This window comes from Rhopalosiphum maidis, chromosome 2, assembly GCF_003676215.2.
Source record: "Rhopalosiphum maidis isolate BTI-1 chromosome 2, ASM367621v3, whole genome shotgun sequence".
NCBI lineage: Eukaryota > Metazoa > Arthropoda > Insecta > Hemiptera > Aphididae > Rhopalosiphum > Rhopalosiphum maidis.
In genome coordinates, this window is record NC_040878.1 from 42,627,665 (window position 1) to 42,650,992 (window position 23,328).

Below are 23,328 nucleotides of genomic sequence, written 5' to 3' on the forward strand. Positions count from 1 at the left end.
AATTGTTTATTTAACTACACATATTATTCAAATAGGTACCTAAATAATATAATGTACTCGATGAATATAAATAAGATTTAATACTACATAGTAAACAACTTGTATAGGTAGGTAGTAGGCACTATATACATTAAAATAATTCGTGTGAATAATAATATAAAATAAATGATTATGTTTACTTTGTTTTATAAAGTCGGCTATCAATAGTGTTTTGTACGAAACAATTAAATTAATTATATGCATAGTTAAATATATATAATAAATAATTACGGTAATAAATAATATAGTAATTTAGTATTCATTATTCCAATAATGAGGCAGGAACCGCGTGGTTCTTTTTGATAATTATATGCAATTTCGAATTTTGGAGTGTATATATTATTAATTATAATTTATTACTATACCAGTTTGATATAAAATTTATCTCATACCTAGGTAAAGTAAAAACAAATTCTAAGTTATCCAAAATAAATAGAAGGTATAACCTAGAAGGTATCCTCTACTAACTATGTACAAAATCGATAGAATAATTTCTGACTATTTATATACTTAAGTACTATACAATACCTGAATATAATATTCACGTGTAGTGATAAATACGTATACTGTATAATAATATAAGATCTGTGTTATTTCGTTTATCGCGTATCATTCAAATTGTTCAGATGTAAATAATTTGTTGGGAGATTTCAAATTGAAACTTGGCGTACTTTATAGTTAATACTACCTAATGTATAAACATATTATGTACCTATATACAGCGATATACGTTTTATTACACCTTGTATATAAATTATTAATTTCATTCTACTTTATATACGCGTGTAATTTTCTTGTATAATGTTCGGAGGCGGCGGACTAATAGAATCCCGCCATGAACAATAATTATTATCGTCTCAACAACTATACTGTACTATAGCGATTATATCGTCGTCATGGAAATTATTATCACTGCTAAAATATAACAGAATCCGACTTATCATATAAGAAAACTAAATACAAACGTTTATAGAAAATTTATTGCGTCCGTTTTAAATTCAAAATTTTAACGAACACAGAAACGAGATGAACACCGACGAGTACAAGTACACCGGTGCAGACAGCCAGTGCATCGACCAGATTACCAGGTTGCTGTACAAGGTAAAGGACCCGGTACACTTGTCCAACGTGCACGACTGGGTGGTGAAATTGACGACCGGTGAGCCGAACAGCTGCAAGACGGACTACTTGCGTCTGCTCGAATACGCGTTGAAAAGCGACGACGGCCAAAATGGCGTCCGAGAACCGTTCACCAGTCCTCCGCCAGACGATTTGCTGGACAACCCAAAAGGTAGGCGGTCGTCGGCGGTCATCACGAACGTCGTCGGTGGTCACGAGAGCGAGAGAACTGCGGCCGGTGGTAGTTGCGGCGGCGTCGACACTCCGGAAGACGACTGGCCATCAGCGACGGCTATTGACGGATTGCCCGACGACGCGTTGGCCGATCTGCTGTGCCAGACCGACAGCAACACGACGTCGGTGCAGAAGTTCGTGGCGGCCGCGGGTCCGTTGACGTGCGACGGCGGTGCGCTGATGAGCAGCGTGGCCGGCGAGTGTCTGGGCAAATTCGGCAGGACCGCCGGAGCCGTGTTCGACGAACGAACCCAAAAACTTTGCGACGCCCTGGCCAAGGAACAGGTCGATCTGATGCTCCGGTACCGGACGAACGCGCAGCGCATGATCACCCGCGCTCAGATACTTCAGGATCACGTGCGCGAACTGATGCCGACGTTCCAGTACAACGAGTACGTGAAAAATCCCGACGGGCACCTGACCAAGGTGTTGCGGGCGAAATGATCGAAACGGCCGGACCGGATGCGGACGTGGCGCCGGCGTCGGATGGAGATGACGTCGACGACGCCGCAATGCAACAGAAGAAGATGATGTGCGCGCTCCAGTGGCTGCGGGCCGAAGTGGAGCGAGCTGACTGCGAGAACGTGAGACTCGTCGAGCGGTACGACGCTGTCGTGGCGGCCATCGTGGTGGCCAGCAACAAGAAAATTGCCAACGATTGTCGGGCTAAAGCACGAAAGCTCGAAGTACAAACAGAACTCAGCGAGGTCCGCAAAGAGTCCACGAAGCAAGAGGCGTTGATCGACTGCTACATCGGTAAAATGAGTCTATAGCTAAATAACCTATACCACGTGCTTGTCTGGGGCCTAATTGACCATCGATGACGTTTTCTGGTTACTGTTGATGACCAGAGTATCGGCAAACGGTTCGCGGACGCCAGCTCGGTCGTTGTCGCTTTTTAACGGTACTCGAGCAAATGCAAGTAGTCCGCGTCTCGCCACTGTTCGGCTCACCACACGTAATGAAAGAAAAAACCATGTTTAACTATTTTATTAGTTTTTTTTTATTTTATTTTACTGATGACGGTTCAAAGTTTTACTAAATGTATTTTAACTGGTCAAAAAAATTGGCAAAAGACTATCTTTTTTTACAAAGGAAAATCGTTAAAAGAAGACATTAACATATGGATTATTGTTAGCTACTATTTCCTGTTACGGTTCTATACGTAAGCGTATGATTACACTAAATTACTAACAAACAAAAATGTTAAAATTTATTTTCGCTACAGTTAATATTTAAACGAAAATATATGTAGGCGTTCTTGTTACTGTCTTTTCATACCTGTGCGTGTATCCCGTGAGTAGGTTTCGTTTTTTTTTTTTTACTCCATTTCTATCACTTCGATGAGAGGGTGTATAGTAGCAGCAAAAACAGTATATTTCGACTATATACAATTTGCATATAAATATGTTAGTAGCATGTCAAACTGATTCCCTCGCTGCAGTCTCATATAATTCAAAAAATTCAAAAACAAACTCATACTATGAACTTACAATATAGGTGGTATCTAACTGAAATGTACAACGGTTTTTATTATGACTTTCGATAAGCATAATGCCCGTCAAAATAAAATATTACAATTTATTACAATACATGCAATTAACTTAAGTTTCGTGTCGTAAACCATATCGTTGCAATAATATTATGACGTACGTTGTACGTATGCCACATATATTGTGTTTATTTTTTGTGATAATATGTTTTCCATTCATAGCCTTACCACCGGTACAAAATACACATTTAATGTGTGTGTGTGTGTGTGCATGTGCTGATACTTACGGTCCGCACACAACTAAACGTATTATGTCTATTGTTATGTGTTTGGTGCTTTGCCTTTTGCGGGGTTAAAATAAATGCATGTGTTTCTTTTTCAGAACACTAAAATATACACGAATCGTACAAGCGGAATATTTGTATTCAACTTATTATTTATTAGTATACAGTACAATATAATATAGTCTATACTATATTATAGTTTAGGTAGGTAGCTGCATGGTATACATAATATAATATTCGTTTGCGTCCGCCCCAGCCGTCAAAACGATAATAATTGCAGTCTACCGGTTAGCGTGGAACGTATCATTTCATCGCACTCGCGGGAGTCTTATTATAAATTGTACATATTATATACATAGACGGCGCGTTTATGTACCCATATATAGGTGTACGCCTACGATAGCTGGGATACCGCACGAATACGCACCGAACCGTTCGTATATTATGTGCTTGCCATAATGTCATCCATCCAAGAATAAGGATACAAATCGTAACCTTTGAACTGTGCAGTATGCTTATTATAATATTATGTAACACTAACAGAATACAATCGTCCCTAGGGGGCAGGCGGTTATTTGTCGTAAGCCTCTGGCGTCTACGGCTGTAGAAAATGTGACCTGTGTAATAATATAATATGCAGAATAATGTAAATGACAGCTGCTGGATATGTGTATATCTATATCACAGAGATATAATATAGTCTGGACATTAGTGTGTCTTCTTGTTGTCACGTAATTCGGTTTGTCGTATATACCGGATGTTTTAATCCTAATTAAACGATCCTAATAGGTACAGCGGTATCATCGTCTATATTCCTGGTCGACAATTAAATTTATAAATCAATATTATGTGTAATTTCATGATTGATAACAATAACCACGGATACGTAGGTGCATATTTAAATATGAGAAAAAACGTTTAAAGTAATATAACACTGATATTTTGAACTTAAAAACTTTTGAAGATTGAAGTTTGTATAACGTATCTCACTGACTAAAAAATGTAAATTCTAAAAGTTTGACTAGGTACTCACAAACTCACAACTCACTAAACGGCATTATTAAAATAAGTATTAAAAAGTCCTTTTTTCTCCGTAAACAAATGAACAGACAACCCGGAAGCCCTTTTAAAGTTGTGAGATATATATATATATATATATATAGATATACATATAATACACACACACACACACACACACACACACACACACACACACATGCATACGCAGGATTTACGGCGAACTATCGCATTTATAAATTAAGAAAAAAAACAAACGATTGTGTTTATCTAAAATATTCATTTTACGCTCGCACTATGTCAAGTCAGGACTCAAAACAATATGTAAACATCACTACGGGGTTTCGCAAGTATTAAAGTTATTTACTTGTTTTTCAATCGAATGTCACGTTTCAAATTATTCCGTTTTATAATATACTTATATAGTCCCGTGCAACGCCTGGTAATATTTTATTTTACCCAGTCGCATGTACACAACTTTAAAATTAGCAAACCATGTAGAAGGGGACAAAGAGGAGTGTAAGAAAACTGTTGCATTATAAAAGCATAACAAAATTCTAGTTACTATATTATATATAATGTATATAATATAAATACATTTGTTTATTATTTATTAATCATAAAATAAATAAAAATGTTTAACATTTCAACCCAATTGTATACATATATAATCAAAATTGAATTAACATTTAAAAACGGTATAAACACCCCACCTGATAATAAGCAATAAGTATTACTATACAGTATTTATAACTATTGATTGCCATTTTTTTTTTTATTTTAGTTCCAAATTAATTCAAACAGTAAAGCCATTTAAGTACCTACATAATTTATATTATATATCTAGAAGTAAACGCCAAACAGTATGGTCAAATAACATTATAATAAAAGTTACCACCTATGTACAAAATCCAGTATCAAAAATTAATTTGAAATCAATTTATTGTAATGACAGCCGTGTATAACAAATAATAGTAACATGCCTATTTGTTATAATATTAAACTACTAAATATGTTGAGGCGAGTAATATATTACAGGTTTTTGTGCACACTACACCAATTAGAAGTTTTTCAATTCCAACTGTACTAAATAAGGCGCAGAGATGTAGGTTTATTTGAAAAATAGAGTATTCAATTATAATAGCTTAATAGAATTTCGTTTTAATTAATTATTGCCCGTATTACTCTGCATATAACTATATATATAAATATATAAATACAACTATACATTTTAATTTTTAGACAAAATCCATAAAATGTTCGTTTTAGTCTTTATTTTTTAACTTGAAAAATAATTTTTCGTTCTTGCGCGAGTAGACATATAAAAATGTCATTTTTATATAAAAATTTAATAATATAATATATATTATATCGAATAGAGGTATTTCATTGATTTTGACGTTATAGTATGACTGCAAGGAGTGGATGGATATACAATTTATGTGACCTATAAAAAGAGGATTATTTGTATAGGTACAAAATCTTGCTGGTCACTACTATCAAATCGAATATATTGAACATTCGTACATAAGCATTTCACCACAAGATCGGCCACCTAAACTTTAACATTATTTCAATTTATTGACGTAAAAAATATATTTTATATTTTCATATGCTGCAATACTAGTGATCGGAGGAGATTATACATTTCTAATATTAGATATTTGCATTGATCAGCATTGAAAATAATGTCGGTGACAATCAATGATTCAAATATATTTTACATTAGTGTGTGAATACGGTTGTATTATTCACATTACGTATGGGGTCTTAGTGTAATTTATAATCGGCTTTTGAAAAATCGACATACATAGGATAAGTATATACATTATTATAGGTTTATGTATTGTATAACCATAACTAACTGCAGCATGTACTTGAATCAACCCCATTTGCGTGACAAACACGGCGTGATTCATTTTACAAACACAAAACCGATGAGCTAAAAGAATCATTAAGATAATGTTTTTATGAATATTTTATTTTTGACAAAAGATTTGGTTTAGCGAGATCGGTTCCTTCTCCGTTTGAAGTTATATAAAAACGAATCGTCACCGTTGCATCGCAATAATTTTTAAAGTACCTTAAATAATGCTTTATTTCTTTTCTATGAAAAAAAAAATACCGTTGCGCGTACTATGTATTACTTCGTCAATCGACCCGGTATATTGTCATATTATTTTTAATATATTTTCAGCAAACAACAGAATTTTGATCATCAGTATTCCATCTCTTAGTGAACAGCGGGGTAGTTATATTTTCACATTCTGTGTACGATAAACCTAATACCATTACATACAATTTTTAGGTATACGTCAAATTTGATTAAAAAAAAAAGTACACCCGTTTCGGTCGTTATGGATGTTATCCACACCCGCTGACTAGTCACAGTACGGTATAATATTATGTATATATAAATAAAAATATTGTAAAAGCACGCCCATGCATGTGTGTACGGTTCATTTGAAAATATAAACTACAACATTCGAAAATGTGAAACTTTTATTGTGTATATATTACAAAATTATGTCAACCGTAATGCATTATAATAATAACGTTGTGCATATTTTTTTGGTATAGACCAGCGACTCTTAAACTTTTGAGCACGCGGACCCTTGATGAAAGATTTTTTCAAAACCCAGACGACCCCCATCTTATTTTCTTTCAAATAACCTATATTATTGTACAATATTTTTAATAAATCTCGTGTTTAATAAAGATTAGATAAGCTTTACGAGAAAAAATTGTTGCGATAACTCGAGTATAAAACTATAATATATTTATATTAAATTACTTTTAACTCTTAAGCTTAATTATACCTGTAACTGAAATTGCATTATTTCACACGTATGTTATGACGTGACCATGGCCGGATCACCAATAGCTTAGCGGACCCCTGGCACGAGTCTCACGACCCCCCCCCCTATACCGTTGCCAGGGGGTCGTGAACTACAGTTTAAGAGCCACCGGCATATCTCCATAACAATATCATCGCGCTATAGATGGCTTTCGACGACCGAGAGACACACCCTGTATATACTACTAGACGTACGCGCGGTCGTGTTAGACATTATCATCAACGTAATATTTTATACACCACATATTATATACCTACGATGATATACTAATAATAATAATATTATATTATAATGATATGGTCTGCACACACACGTCCAATACGTCGGTACCCACCATGGTTATAATAATACCGTAAAACATTGTAGTCGGTTCCCCTCTTCTAAAAATCTGTGCACGACGCGCGTTGCATTCGTATTGTGCGGGACCTGCTGCTGCGTCCGCCCGGGATTGACAGTGCGAACACGTTGTTCGGTGTATGCGGATGATGCGCGCGCGCATAGTACACACACCGCGTCGGTATACCAAACGTAACATGTCATTACTGTAATAATATTATTATATTCTCGTTATTACTATTTTCTGCAGTCACCAGTGCGCGTCTTCTCGGCATTTCACGTCCAGTGTGTTGCATAAAAAATAAATTTTTGTAAGATGTAGATCCGAATCGAATCGACTCGATAGTGTGAATGATATATAGGTATAGTTGCCAGTGTGACCGATGTGACGCGTCGGATTTTTAACTAACTCGAGATTTTGAAAAATTTGGTTCGATGAAATTTTCCACCGGTGGTCGCAAGGACTCGTACTCCCTGGACAGACACAGGTACGTAAATAATTACACGACTCTGGCCTTTGGCATGATAGCTGGCAGCAAACTAAGCGGATCATCTTTCGCAGAAGACGAAACGTGTGCTCGACGACGTACATAAATAATATTATATACCTCACTATAATATTATACATAATATAATTTAATTATAACACGCGTTTTATATTACGTGACAATCTTCGCCATTCCGTGAATACTAAACGCTTATCATGTACATGAAATATAATTTATATTTTTTCAACCAGCTACAAAAGCTTCTCTATGTTTTAAAGAGTATTTATAATTTTTTTTTTTGTAGGTAATAAAGCGTTTTAAAAAAATTATGATGCGACGAAAAGTATTGTTTCTATATTTAAACCTTTGTATTTTTTTTTTTGAATGTATAGTCTCATTTTACACGTTTTATTAAATAACGTACTTACGTGCCAATATTATATAATATAATATACTATATGTACTGGGTGATTCTTTTAAATATTAATTATTTCAAAATCTATTAATCTTTTTGTAAATATTTTTCTTATATAATTTCCAGACGAGATAAAATAACATTTTTCTAAAAACAATTTTAATTTTCATTATTTTTATCGTTATATTTTTTTAAGTTTCTTACTTTTTTGAATGACAATGTATAGTTTTAGTTTCATATTCTAAAGTATAATATTTTTTGAAGTATTTCAAAATAAAAATAAAAATTCGAACGAGGTTAGGTTACTTAACGAGTTTTTAAATTATACATAAGTATTTAAAGTTTAGGTTAGCCGGTTAGCGGAGTTAAAAGGTACGGCATACCCAGCAAAATGTTAGTCTACTACAACTCCGCTTACCTAAACTTTATATACTTATAATTATAACCTAAAAACTACTCGTCCGAATTTAGATTTTTATCTATCGAAATACTCCAAAAAATATTCTACTTCAGAATATGAAACTAAAAATATATATATTGTCATTCAAAAAAGTAAATAATTCAATAACGATAAAAAATATTAATTTTTTTTTAAAGATGTTGTTTTATTTTGACTGGAAATTATGTATGATAAATATTAACAAAAATGCTAATAGATTCTGAAATAATGAATATTCAGTGATTCAAAAACCGCCTCATATATAATAGTGTAATATTATCATAGCCCAAGATTGTAAAATTAAATTAACGCTAAAGTTACGATTTTAAAATACAAAATATATAAGCTGTTCGACGAAACGAATTAATTAAAAAACTATGATACATGTAGTTATAAATAAGTAATAACCAGTAACACATATTAGCACTGAAAACTTGAAAATCTCAAAATAAGTAAAACAAAATTTGAAATTTGACTTTTAATTAATACTATATATTTTTAACATTTTTAACATATATTACTAATTTTTTAGCATTCTAAATTAAGATCTAAAAAACATGAATTCAGTATTATAGAATAAAAGCATTTTTTTTTGTTTAAAAGTTCCATACTTAAATGTATAAAGTAATTGTGTTAACTGTTAGATATATATTAATACAAGTTTAATATTATATAATAATTTATATAAGTACAATATTGATATTAAATTTCATATTTAAATGATCTGTGTAATGAACATTCAATCTTGAAAATAATACAATGGTTTTATATGGTATAAAATTATCATTTTAATAAAATATAATTTAAGAAACATATAAAAATACCTATTGGCTATTAAACATATATTGGAATTTAATATATTTTTAAATATAATTGTTTGAATTTCGAACTTTGAAAAGTACCCAAACATAAATACACTTTTTATATTTTAAATTATTTATATTTGAATTATATTATTTTAAGTATACTGTTATTATTATTAAAATACTATATAAGCTCAATTGTATAGCAATATAAAGGGAAGTTCAAATTAAAACATTACATAGTTGAATTAGTTATTCAATTTATTTTATTTTATATTAATTTGAATTTATAATATCATTAGTATTTGCATAACTTGAATACATACAGTATGATACTATACTTTAAGTTATTTATATTATTATACGAAAATTAATTATACAAAAACTATATAATATTAAATATTTCAGTTTTACTTCAATTTATTTACTGAAATTATCTCGAAAGTTTTTGTTCATGACAATTTATCGTAGTGTGATATGTACCGTGATGTTTTAGACTCCCATTATGTATATAACATTCTCATTTGACTTCGTAACCATTTTTCTCCCAGGAACGTCAGCCTTTTTAATGTTTTGCATTTATCTCGGCGTTCTGTGTATAAGCACGAACAATTCTGTCGAAACTTCAACAACCAACTTTGTTCTCCGTGTAAACGTCTATACAAGCTATGCACGTAAATCTTCTGGTTTAGCAGTCTTTTTTCCTCAAAAAAATGACATTTTAATAATTGCTATTATGGCGGAAAAAACGACGCGTGAGAAGGGTGTTAAGAAAAACCCTTGCCGAGTGACTGTATTGGATTGACCGAGTCGTTAAATCGGATCGTTAAAAATTAAAACCAACCCGTCCAAATCGCTTGTGTAAACGAATGATAAATATAATTCCGATTTAGGTACGCTTTTTTAGTTTAGCAGTACTTTTAATAATAAAAAAAAATAACACAAATAAAGTACACACGTAAACAGTTTTATAATATATTATATAACACTTATACCTGTATATATCGATATTACGAGGTAATATAAGTATATTATACGCCTGCGCCAAAGTTAAACTAACATTATACTCGTATTTTATATCTACCTTTTATAAACACCTTGGCGCTTATACAACCGCAGCGTGCATTTATTACTTACAATACTATACATTACTTATTATATGTATAACCTCGAACGTAGTGATTTCGACGGGATTTGCGTTTGCGCCAATCGTCATTGGTGCAGCCTATAGCGGCTATAGCCATAATACGTATTGTAACCGGACCTCAGATCATTACATCGCGATGCGGTCGAGCAAAAGACATAATCGCGGTCGATTTATTTCCGCGCCAAAACAACAATAATTGTCATAAATAAAAATAAACGTATCTATATTGTAGTAACATTGATTGTACTTACCTGTTAGGCGATAATATTATATATATATAGTATATTGGTGTATTACTTGTAATGCAACACGCAGCGATGTGTTATTGTGAAGCGGATTGATGTAAAAGAACTAACCTTTACCAAAAAATTAAATTAAAAATATTACATTTACCACGTGTGCTGGACTGAAACTTTTGTTCATTTCTCCGCCCGATTTTACGTCTCACACGGTATAATACATTATAATATCCATGTAATTTTATGTAGATCTATTAAACGCCGTTCGCCCACGTTCGTAACGCGAACGACCCTCAAGAAAAAAGACTATACAGAAAAAACTATTTAAAAAAAAATCAACCCTCGTGAGTGATACGTATATTGTGTACGGTACTCGCGATTGTGTTATGTTGATTGACGGATGTGATGCAGTGATAATAATATTACTATCGTTTATTCCCGTATTAGATGTATATACATATAAATACGATATAATATAATGATATCACGTATAGCGGATTATGATAAATAAATATAAAATAGTAATAATAATAATCGTTCTGAAATCGCGGCGGCGTATGAAATTCGACCGGTTGCTCTCAGCTGTTCCATAATAATATAGTTAAAGTGATTACGATTTATAATAATATAATATATATCATTATCTGATTTAACCGGTGCGCCCGTGATATAATAATTATATTACACTCGGTGCAGCGTGTAAGCATGACGTCACAATAATCGTTTCTCGCGCTTCGTACCCTCCCTCCATACGTACAGAGCACATATCATATTATATATTTATGTATGGGTACGCAGTCGAAGGGTGGCGGCGATGACGCTAATCGCCTTTACATGCCTTCCCTTATTTGAATATAAATATAAAAATATTTATCTCGACCGAACTAAACTGGAGAATCCGCGCGTCGTGCAAACGTACAACAGGTGTGCGGCATAACATTGACGTAGCTAAGTATAACTGTGTGCACAGTGTGCACAATATCCACCGCCAAACGAGCATAAATATATTGATAACAATTGTAATTTAATTTATATGTTTTTATTAATATCCAACATAACAGTGCTTGTCCGAATACGAAATATAATATAATAATAACCAATAATGATATAACATTATAATAATATATACGCGTACTCCTTTCGCCTTTTCTCCGCCTTTTTATATGACGATTATGATGTATTTTATTATATATTATTATTTATGTATACATAACCACTACTATCGCTACGGTTGTTGCGTTGTAATGCCGTACGGACCGAATAATATGATAATTGATATAAATATTACATCATATTTTGTACACTTTGTATATATTTTGGGTATATATAGGTACATAATATATTTAATATTTTTAGTAAGTGGATATACATTTATTTTCTACGAAAATCGACTCTTCTTGGCGTTACACCACCTCGTCTCGCCGTAATAATATGCATATTATATCCGAATTCGTGCGCATGTATATTCTAAAGCCAGTACATATATATACGAGTAAATATAGATCCGTATGCTAGGCGCTCAAATAATATTAAATTGAATTTATATCTACACCATTATTTCGCACATGCAGGAAAGTATTAAACGAACCGCTGACCTCGGTAAAAATTATCATAATACTAATAATTCGCCCAGTGTAATCCGCGCCGACGGTGACAACCGTCGATTTCCGATAGCCTTCGTCGTTTCCTGTGTATACCCCGCGCTTTATAACACTATTATCGTTATGATTATTATTATTATCATACCTATACATATATATATATATATATATAAATAATATATACTTGGTTCTCGGGGAAGTGTATATCCTTATTCGTTTTGTCTTTCTTCCACCGCCGCACCGTAATCGTCTGTTCATATATAGTATATTTTATATTGTTTGGATGGGCGGTGAGGGCGACGGCCACCTGTCATGTTCCGGTTTAAAATATCAATTTCCCCCGTAATTAATATTCCGTATTCGCTCCCTCATCACGTCCGCCCCGCTCTCTTTATCACTTTCCCTAGCTTCTGCTCTTTCGTCTCGTTAACGAATAGTCGTGGGAAGTATCTGCGTCACCCCAAGTCACGTCGTGTGTCACGCGAATCTGCTGTGCTGTTGCTGAACGACCGTTGTCGACTGTATTGACGCAGTTTAATTTTTGAGACGCCAAAAACAATCAATTTTTGGAAGATAACAATGATGATAATAATATAATAATTGTATGTGAAGTATGGATGACGTGTTCAGTTGACAGGTAAGAAAGTAGAAGTCTACAAGACGAATACCAAAGAGATTGATACCAGACCGGTGACCCGAGAAAGATTGGAACATTCAAAAACAATTCTTAGACCGTTGATTTATATAGTATAAATAATTGTCTCTATTTTGAAAACGGTAATATTATATTGTAGTTTTTAACAGTTTCTTGACGTTGATATACTTCATGAAATATTTCGAGATAGTTTCCTGCAACCCTAGAAACCACAAGTCCAAAATAATCAAATTAATGTCAAATGTATAGCTGAATGTCTGAATCTAAAATAAAAATAAATAATTATAATGAAATCTGACGGCCAATATCAAACTGCACCGCGCGAACGGCTGGAATGAAACACGTTTCGTATATTTCCTGGGTACACCGGAGGTAATAATATTGCAGTTGTTAATAAAGTTACGGGCTGCAGCTAACCCATAACGCCTCAGCAGTCGACCGTTAAGGTGTACAACGAACGAAGAAGGTATTAAATATGTATATTATTATTACGTGTTTCTACCATCTCATAATTATCATTATTTATTATCGTCGTTGTTATTATTATTACTTTTAAACATTTCTGCCGCGCACGCGCTGAACCGACTCCGTCCAATAAGAAACGGCCGCCGTCACGCTCAACATGCGCCCGGCTAATCCCTCCGGCTCCGGATGTCCGTATTGGTGACGGGTTCACGCCAAGTAATATCCCAGTCGTCTCGAAACAATAAAACCTTATTACGGTCTGCAGTCACGTGTGTGTGTGTTTGCGTATACCGATGTGTACAGTTTAAGTATTAGGTATGTTATATACTATAATACAATATAATATAGTACTGTATTATTATTTTCATTACATACGTCGGCGGCAGTTGGCGCGACGGGGGCGTTATTACAAATTACTATTATTTTAATGCAACGGGTAAATCCGTTTTTTACGTACGTATTAGTGTATACAGCGGCCACGACGGCAGTAACGATATTACGCCTTGGCGCTGGTCGCAATGACGGTGGTTACGAAAATAAAAATCTAAAGCCGGCGGATGCGTTCGGATCACTAGCGGACACGGGCCGGGTGACACGTGCGACCCCGGTACATAATATAATATCATCGTATGGTCCGAGTTGACATAAATTATTGTTACGTGCCTACATCCGAACATTGAATGCCATAATAACACGCAGGTCAAAATACCTTTTTACGCAGTGCAAACCGTGTTAAAACAGTGTACGTGGACGGTGAGATTAAGCGAGCACGTCATACGCGCGACTGTCAATGACGTGCGTCGGATCTTTCGGGCGGTTTTTGTAAATTGTATTTTACGATTTCGTTTTACAAGGACATTTCGAAAATCCCAGTCGACAAGACCGACGAGAAGTCTGACGGTTTTCCTCTTTTTTTTTTCATTTATACTCTGTTCGCTTTCCCAGAGTTTCCTGTACGACTAGGCTCAGCATATACGACGTGACGTCGGAAACCTTATCTACGCGTTTATAATATAGGCAATAGCTGCTAACGGTTACCGCTCCACGAGCGTGAAACGTCCAGTCGACTGTGCGTGGCACGGCACATCTAAAGATCTTTCAAGAACACACATCCACAAATAACGCTATATTATACTTATACTAATAATAATATGGATTTGATGATGATAATAATAATAGTAATAATGTTTTGTTATGTGCATGTGTCCCCGCGCGTCTGCTCAGTGATGAAAAATTCTTCCTATATTTCAAATCGAATTCTCCCGGCAATAATATCGATCGATCGTTCGTCGGAGCTGTATTATAATATTGTTTAGTGTATACCTATACCTATGCCGCGTATCATAGTTCTGAGTGCGTCGAACCCGCGAACAATGGATGTACCGGCACTCTGCCGTGGCAGCATAAGACCTCAGCAGAATATTTCCTCTCTTCACGCGCGCGAGCATTGTGTATACGTATACAGCATACACTATACACACCACTCACACTACCTCACTGATGCATTATATATATATATGAACAGTAGTTTTTAATTAATCAATCTGGCTTATCTTCGTCGCTAATAATTAGCCTCGGGACCGATGACACCTATAGTTGAAATCGCAGTCGCACGATTTACACATACGCAGGAGATAGACGATGAAGATGCGCGGCGACTGCAATGGCTATCGACTGAAAAAAATGCAATTAACCATCTCGAGTTCGAAAACCGACCTCGGCCAAAAGGTCAAACTTGACAAAGATAATGTATGTATTTTTTTTTTCGAAATTTACTGCACATCGTATTACATATTATACTGAAATACCTGTACGGCTGTACATGTAATAAAGGCGCAAGACGTTTCGATTTTTTATGGCTTATTTCCTATTTCGGTGTTAGTTCTATATAAACTATTATTATTATTATTGTTTGAACCCTAAACTGATACTTTTTTTGTGATCCTAACAGAAACTCCTGCAATGAAATCCGATCTTAGTTTTCCATTTTCGAATTAAACCATGAGTTGCTTTATAGGTAATGATTAATTTTTAACGTAAAGCATATATGTCACCGATTGATTTATATTTTTATTTCGAATCTATGTGATTTATGTTGGGAAAAAATACCAAACTAATAACATACAACTTCGTATTATTTATGAAGTATGATCACACACTATTCTTTCAAGGAGATTTAGTGCCTGCCTAGTTTGTCGTGTTATGTCCCAGGTTTGAGTGGGCGTCGTGTTATATAGTAAATACAAAATGATGCAAAAATACACAATAAGTAGGTATGTTATATACACTACAGTCTTTTATACTCTCGCTATTACCTATATATATATTGTATAGTGATTGGAAAAAAACCATCGCAATAATTCATCTAAACCTTAAATGTAATAAAAATCAAAATATGCTGACATGATGAATGAATACGTTATAACTCGCCAATCTATTTGGTCGAACGATAATTATGTAGTACACAAACTTAGCGTACACACGATACCGTAAATATTTATTATAATATTATTATAGTGGTGGATCAGAGCCCTAGTGTAATTAACAATAATATACAACTAGTTATAGATAACTCAATAATACCTAATACTAGTCGGTTCTTGGTTAAAACGGTCGAGTGACTTTATCATGATGAATGTAAAGAAAAAATAATGCCATTTCTGCAGATGTACGTTGACGACGTAGGCGTTAATACGCTAAGCAGTTGTAATGGTGATGGTCTGGCATCTGCAAGCAACAATAAAATATATCGGGCACAGTCAGTTTAATTATTATTTACGATCGGTCCGGGCACGTACGTATATATATATGTATGAAACATTATGTCAGTGGCGTATATATACTGCAGCAGCTAGCTGCTACGGCGGTCGTGCGGTCAATTGCTAAACTCCGTTGACGATAAAAAATAATTAGTTATACGTATATAATATCTATAATATACGTGTAAGACGCGTCTAAGCACGCTGCTATACGCATTTAACGAAGTAAAATCGACCGTGACGATATTGTATTTAATAATAATGTGGATATCGAGTGGTTTATATACGGTGTTGTTCTCGATATTTATTATATTATGTATTTAGATGTATATAGGTATACAAGCGCGTATACATCATGTATGTATAACTTATATTTTATGCTATACTCTAAAATATATATGTATTATATTATACATGTATTCATATATAGGTAGTTGTATACGTGCGGTCCTCACGTCTTTAATAGTCCTAAACCGATTTTCGTTTAACCTCGAAAACCTATTGTGCGGCATTTTGAGGACGCGTGTGTGCGGGTTCTCAAGGAAAACTCTGACCGATTGTGTGCGGTTTCCATGGAGAGGATTCATTGTGTGTCTCGTTTACGAGACGTGTTTGCCTCTGACAGACGTAAACGAGCGTTTGTCCTTCGTGATGCTGTGAGTTTTCGGGTTCACCGAGATCTGCGGTGAAAATCGCTCAAGCCACTGTTTGTTTGGCTCACCCTTTGCCCTCAGACAGTTGTTGTCGTTATTAAGGTCATCGGAGATTAAGCAACATACATTATTATGTTCTATTCGAGTCATACTGTCTTTACTCTGAGGCAAAATGGGATTATGAAAACGCCCGCGTGGGTAAATTAATAATGTATAATATCGCATCACGCTGTCGTTATTTTATAAGTAATTGTATACGGTTATAACTGCAAAATCTTACATATTAGCTAGTAAAATGTGTATACCTATATATGCCGTACACGTGTTATTTGAATTAATTATTAGCACATACGCATGATGGTGGGCAGAAACACAACAAAATATTCTAATATTTTACCACATTATTCCCGCAGCAAACGGATCTATGCGCGAATTATAATAATAATCTATAATACATGTGTAGTATTTATCTATTACACATATTTTGTTATTATGTCCTTATTTGTAAACATCATAGATATGAATTACCTATTTCCTCTCTATTCGCATGCTCACACTATCTCTTTCGTTTTCGATCACGTAATGTCTACACATTATTGGTACGTAATAATATTATGAAGTGAAACGCGAAAAGTATTCAACGCCTGACATTTTATCATCTAATACGTCGTCAGATGATATTGTATTGATATATTACATTGCGTTATTTTTATGACTATAATATTGAAGAGAAAAAGATTCAGAAGGAAAAGGTCATTTTACCTGAAATTTCTTATATGGCAAGTGACGGATCATTTTTTTTATAAATAGCTACAGGGGTCTGATTGTATATATACTATATATAGTACTTGGTACATTTTTTAGTTTTGACCACCTAATAGAAAAATGTTTTACATTTATTCTACCATGTATAGAGAGTATAGAGACATAGAGTTTACCAAGAAGATTTGACACATTTCAGTTTACAATTATTATCAAATATTCGTTGGATATACACCGTTATACCCTTATTCAACATATTATATATGTATACACATTTCATTCCATATTCCATTTTTATTTATTTTTCATCTATCGAGCATCTATAGTATCTGTGACAATTGTCACCACGCACACATAAATATTATATCACAAAGTACAAAGTCTGCAGGCATATAGTAACTCCGTAATATTATACGTTTGCGAAGTTTAGATCCCAGAGATAAGCATTTACATACAAATGCGATGTGTGTAAATAGGGTAAACCCGCATGGAGTATAATGAATTAAACGGACTATAAACTATACCACAGTAAATTATAATATTATGATGATGGCTCGCACTTTTATATTTGTTTAACACTTTATACAATTGATGAGTGTTTAATCGATTAAACACGGCGTACGAAAATCTCCCACGATATCTATGGCTAATCGTATATTATTATATTCAAAATACTGTAAAATACAAGTGTTATTATATCCGGTAATGTACGGCAACAATACTGAAATTGTATTATGTGTGTATGTGCGCGGTATAGAAGAAGCGCGTGTCATGGGAAAATTTGATCTTATTTTTTTTCGTTTAAAGATTAAAAAAAAATATTAAATAAAAAAAACACCGTGTATATGTTTGTTTAAAATTACGTAGTTTACCGTTTTTCTTATTTATTATTTTTATTTAAGTGCCAAGAATATATATATATATATATATATATTATATATGTTTGTAGATATATTTAGTTTATATGTGTATACGGAATAAATGAATTGAAACACAGAGAACATGTTGTCTTTGCACGCTCGGACATGGTTTCCTAATGGAACACCTTTGTTGTAGGTCAACTTATAATACGCAATACAATGCAATTTATGTACCTACGAGTTTTTTTCTCTTTTTTTTTATTTTATTTTCATTTTGCCTTGTTTTCGAATGCGATCGAGGTACAACTAGTATTTTCGCATCGTTACGTTGCGCAATGTGCATATAGTATAGGTAGTTAATATATAATGAGTGAATAGCATGCGTTCGTTCTTTCTGGAATTAGTGTAAGATGATGCGCAGATAAAATGTCTACGAGCGGTTCGCAGACTAATAAATAACACCTAGTGGCATGGAGTTGCTTTCGTACAAGCCGAAAATTATGGAGATACTTTGCGATTTTTGTCAGCACGATGTATAATATTTCAAAACAAAAGTTTAGCCATAAATAATATCCAAATATGGGTTCTATTCGGCTAGCAGCCGTTTCGAGGATATTTTATTTCCATTTTTTTTTTAACATTTTATAGTACCAAGACATCACGACCTAGGAATTAAGGCATGTTATTGAATATTCAGACGTCTTTTCGAATCGTAGCATGTCCATATAGATATCGTAACCGAATTCATTTTTATAACCTTCGTTATATTACCAATAGATCCTATATATAAGTGTAATATTGTATACAGATCATATTATACCCCTTCATTGTTATGGCTGTCATATTCCAACAAAAACCCCATATATAAACCGATATCTAGCTAATGCGTTTCAAAATATGTGCGTGAGACAAAATAATGAATAATGGTTTTTATGACGTGATAAGACAATAACATGTATGTATTTAATATTATATATACATATAATTTATATATAACTATAAAAATACTTAAATTGAATTATCTAAATAACATGTCTCCCCACCCCGGCAATGAGTTAATTTTTCATATTTCGGATAAAAATAAAATGGTATCAAACATCTTGGGAATTATATAGTTAAATGGTTTTATTTTTTATAAATACTAAATAGTAAACCAACTAAACCCTATTATATCATATATCATAATTAAAATAATATTCCATAATATATAACATACGTATGAGATTGTAATTATAAATTGCATAATAATATAAAATATTATTATATTATACGTTTTAATTTGTTTATTAAATTTAATATTAACGTTGCTTTTAACTATTTACAGGCGGCAGCAATCTGATGGACAGCTTTATTGTCAGCACGTCAGGACTTGTGCCACTACTGGACATCATAAAGCCAAAGTAAGTAATTTATCTAAGATGTTTTATTACCTAGATATCTATATAATATATTAGGAAAAAATGAAAAATATTCCTAAATGTCTAAATGATGGATAGCATGAAAGCAAAAATTGCTTTCGTAACGTTTATTAAACTTCACTTCCACAGTGGCAGAGTTAATTTAATTTATAAACACTACATTCGTTATTCAATATGTACTAAGTATACACTGGTCCAATATACACTTAATAATACCAACATTATTTGTTTAGTTTATTAGTGATACAACAATTTGTTTTGCTTTTTATGCATAATTCAGTTATCCGGGATTTGAATATTATAATGAAACTTTTTATTCTTTTGTTTTCGTGTTGTAATAATTTATCTTGGCCCTTGGGTAGTTTTAAATGAACTCTAGTTCTTATATAAATACATATATATATATATATATATACGTACAACAAATGTCACCTCAATGCTTAATAAATTTTGTCTCGGTTACGCGTTAGGGATTAAATAGTATTTTATTTTTTGCATAGTAGAAGCAGTTTTCACAAAACTCCATAAACCAACAACCTTATCTAGCTTTGTTAAATTATTTTATATAAGAATATGAAAAATATATTATATCAGGTATAAGAAATACAAAATAAAAATACTGTCGATCTCTGGCTGTGATGGATAATATACATTTTACTTATAATTTATATAGTAATATCATATACAATTAATTAATTCGACATTGCGTATTTAAAATGTGTGTACTTTTCTTGTGACAAATGTTTAGGAACCATTGTAACTAAAATATTGTTGTCATGCAGACCAAAAAATTGTCATTTTAAAAATTAATTAGAGTGGTGGTGTAAGATTTTCGAACATCAAAAGGGGCGATGAATAAAAAAAGTTAGGAAAACACTGGTCTTATCGACACTATACACATGGACGAAACGTATTTTAATATGTTTGCTTAGACCTGCCTATACAATAGCTCATAGTAATCAATAATCATAGTCGTGACCAACTACCTTAGTTAGATTTTACATAACCTAGAGATTTGACAAATTTACCTTTTGCAGTATACAAAAATAATATTTGTAATAATTAAAAAAAAAACATCTTTGAATGAAGAAAAACCGGTCAAAAAAATGGAGTAAAATAATAAAATATTAAAATATTATTGTAAATTATAAAAAAAAACTGAAGTGGTTTTTTTTTGTGCTCCTGCATCTAACAATCACCGTACAAAGCCAAGTTTGAAAACAAGAGTTCCACTTGAAGTGTAAACGTAATCCTTAGGTACTTAGTGTAAAGTAGAAACTACGAACACGATGAAAAAGATTCACTAAACATATAGGGGAACAAATTTCTAGAGAGATTATAAAAATGAGAATGACGACCTTTTAAAACAACGGGCTGTGGATGATCTGAAGAATTGAAAAAAAAAAATTAAAAAATGTTACTGACAATGAGGGATTACAATTCAATGTCTATGCGGCAATATATCAATATTGTGCACGTTTACTGCAGTGGATAGAGACAAAGGCGAACACTCTCATCTATCCAGTGAAATAGTTGTTTAAAATCACTAGCTCTGAGATAACATAAATACGTATTGTTATACTTGAGTTATGGTCATTTGTATGTGTCATATTTAGATACTAATTATAATAATCGATTCGTCGTGCATACAAATCAAACTGTTCAGTGGAAATTACGTCGTTCACAAAAAATAACACCTAAAATAATTGTCCGAGAAAATCCGCCATACGGAATTACGTGATGTTCCAGAGTTTCACGCCGAGGGGAGGATGTCACTGGACGCATATATTATCCAATTTGCGCGGATTCGGGTCTCGTTTGTAAAATATACAGCGTAATAATATAATATTATACTTTCGTACATTATACGATGACATAATAACGCACGCATTGTTACGATATTATTAAATCTCCGGTGAACACAATAATAATATTATGATAATAACAAATCAATATAGGTACATGATATTGAATCCAAGCCTGATCCTTCGCGATCGTCGAAGCCACGTGCCCCGCTTCACCACCACACCACAGTCGTAGTCGTCCACCGAGAGACCCATTAGCAGACTCGGCGATAATGGTGACACCGGCTGTATCGTATTTTATAATATTATATATTATTATATTATATATACCAACATATATGTACACATGTATATCACACCGCAACGAAACATAAACCCGTTTGTTTATCTGTGCGGTGGTGTACGTATTATATATAGATGGATGTCTACTCGCGGAGAGTAAATTGTGTGCGTCGGTCTTGTCGTACAACGGTCGTTTGTCGCCCGCCCGCCAATGGATTTATGCGACTAGATAGTATCAAAGAGGATATGGAGTTGTATAATACGTATATGTGTGTAGCGACAGAAAAGTGAAAAAGAATACGTAAAATAAAATAACATAATAAGCGCGTCCCATGTGTGTGTTGTTGTTGTAGTTGGAGGTAAAACAGAGATGTCACCGTCGTGTGGTGTGTAGGTATTGTATGTGTTTGTGTGTACAGAGTGATTCACCAACTGCGCTCATCCCCATTTTTCTTATAACAATTCATATTATACTTGAATTCTGATTTTTTCGAATTATCAAGTCTACTTAAAAACTATACTTAAATTCTTGATATTTTTTGTATCACTTAATGAGTATCCGGAGGAACAAGCTCACAAACGTTTGTTTTTCAAATGAAAGAACCACCCATTTTTACAGAAAATTATTTGATAGATTATTTTTTTTGAAAATTTTCATTTACTTAATTTAAAATAACTAATTTTTCAATTATATCAAATAATTAGGACAATATTTTTTAAAAATGGTTTTAATAAAATATAAAATAGAAGTAATGTAAAAATAATGTATACCTAGAATTTATTATACTTGGACTATTTTTTTTTATAAATTATAAATATAAATTACTAAGATATTAAAATGCAATATCTTCTAAAGCCATTATCGTGGACTTATCATTTTAAAGATATAATGTTAAATATCTCAAAATCAACTTGTTCAAATTTGAATTGTAATACATCAAAATATTCAGAAAAATTATCTGCTAAATAATTTACAGTAAAAAGAGAGTTTTTATTAGAAAAACGAAATTTTTATTGCCACAAAATACTCTTTAAGTAATCAGTAATAATAAAAATATATCAAGAAATTGAAAATATGGTCTTTAAGTAAATATGAAAATTCCAATAAAATAAATATGAGCATTCTGTATGTATAAGCTGCTTAAATCCGTTCGATGC

The 23,328-nt window shown here is 33.0% G+C and overlaps 1 protein-coding gene across 3 annotated transcripts in view; it reads left to right on the top strand.

Annotated features, from left to right (window-relative positions):
* The window catches only part of LOC113553481 (rap1 GTPase-activating protein 1), a 157,306-nt gene that overhangs the window by 71,580 nt on the left and 62,398 nt on the right, over positions 1–23,328 (top strand). For 2 of the 3 annotated variants that reach the window (XM_026956833.1, XM_026956834.1), the window contains exon 2: positions 19,990–20,065. In XM_026956833.1, the coding sequence (XP_026812634.1) occupies positions 19,990–20,065 (76 nt within the window). Of the gene's footprint in view, positions 1–7,532; positions 7,868–19,989; positions 20,066–23,328 lie in introns of those variants that run through there. The other variant, XM_026956836.1, reaches the window with a different exon arrangement.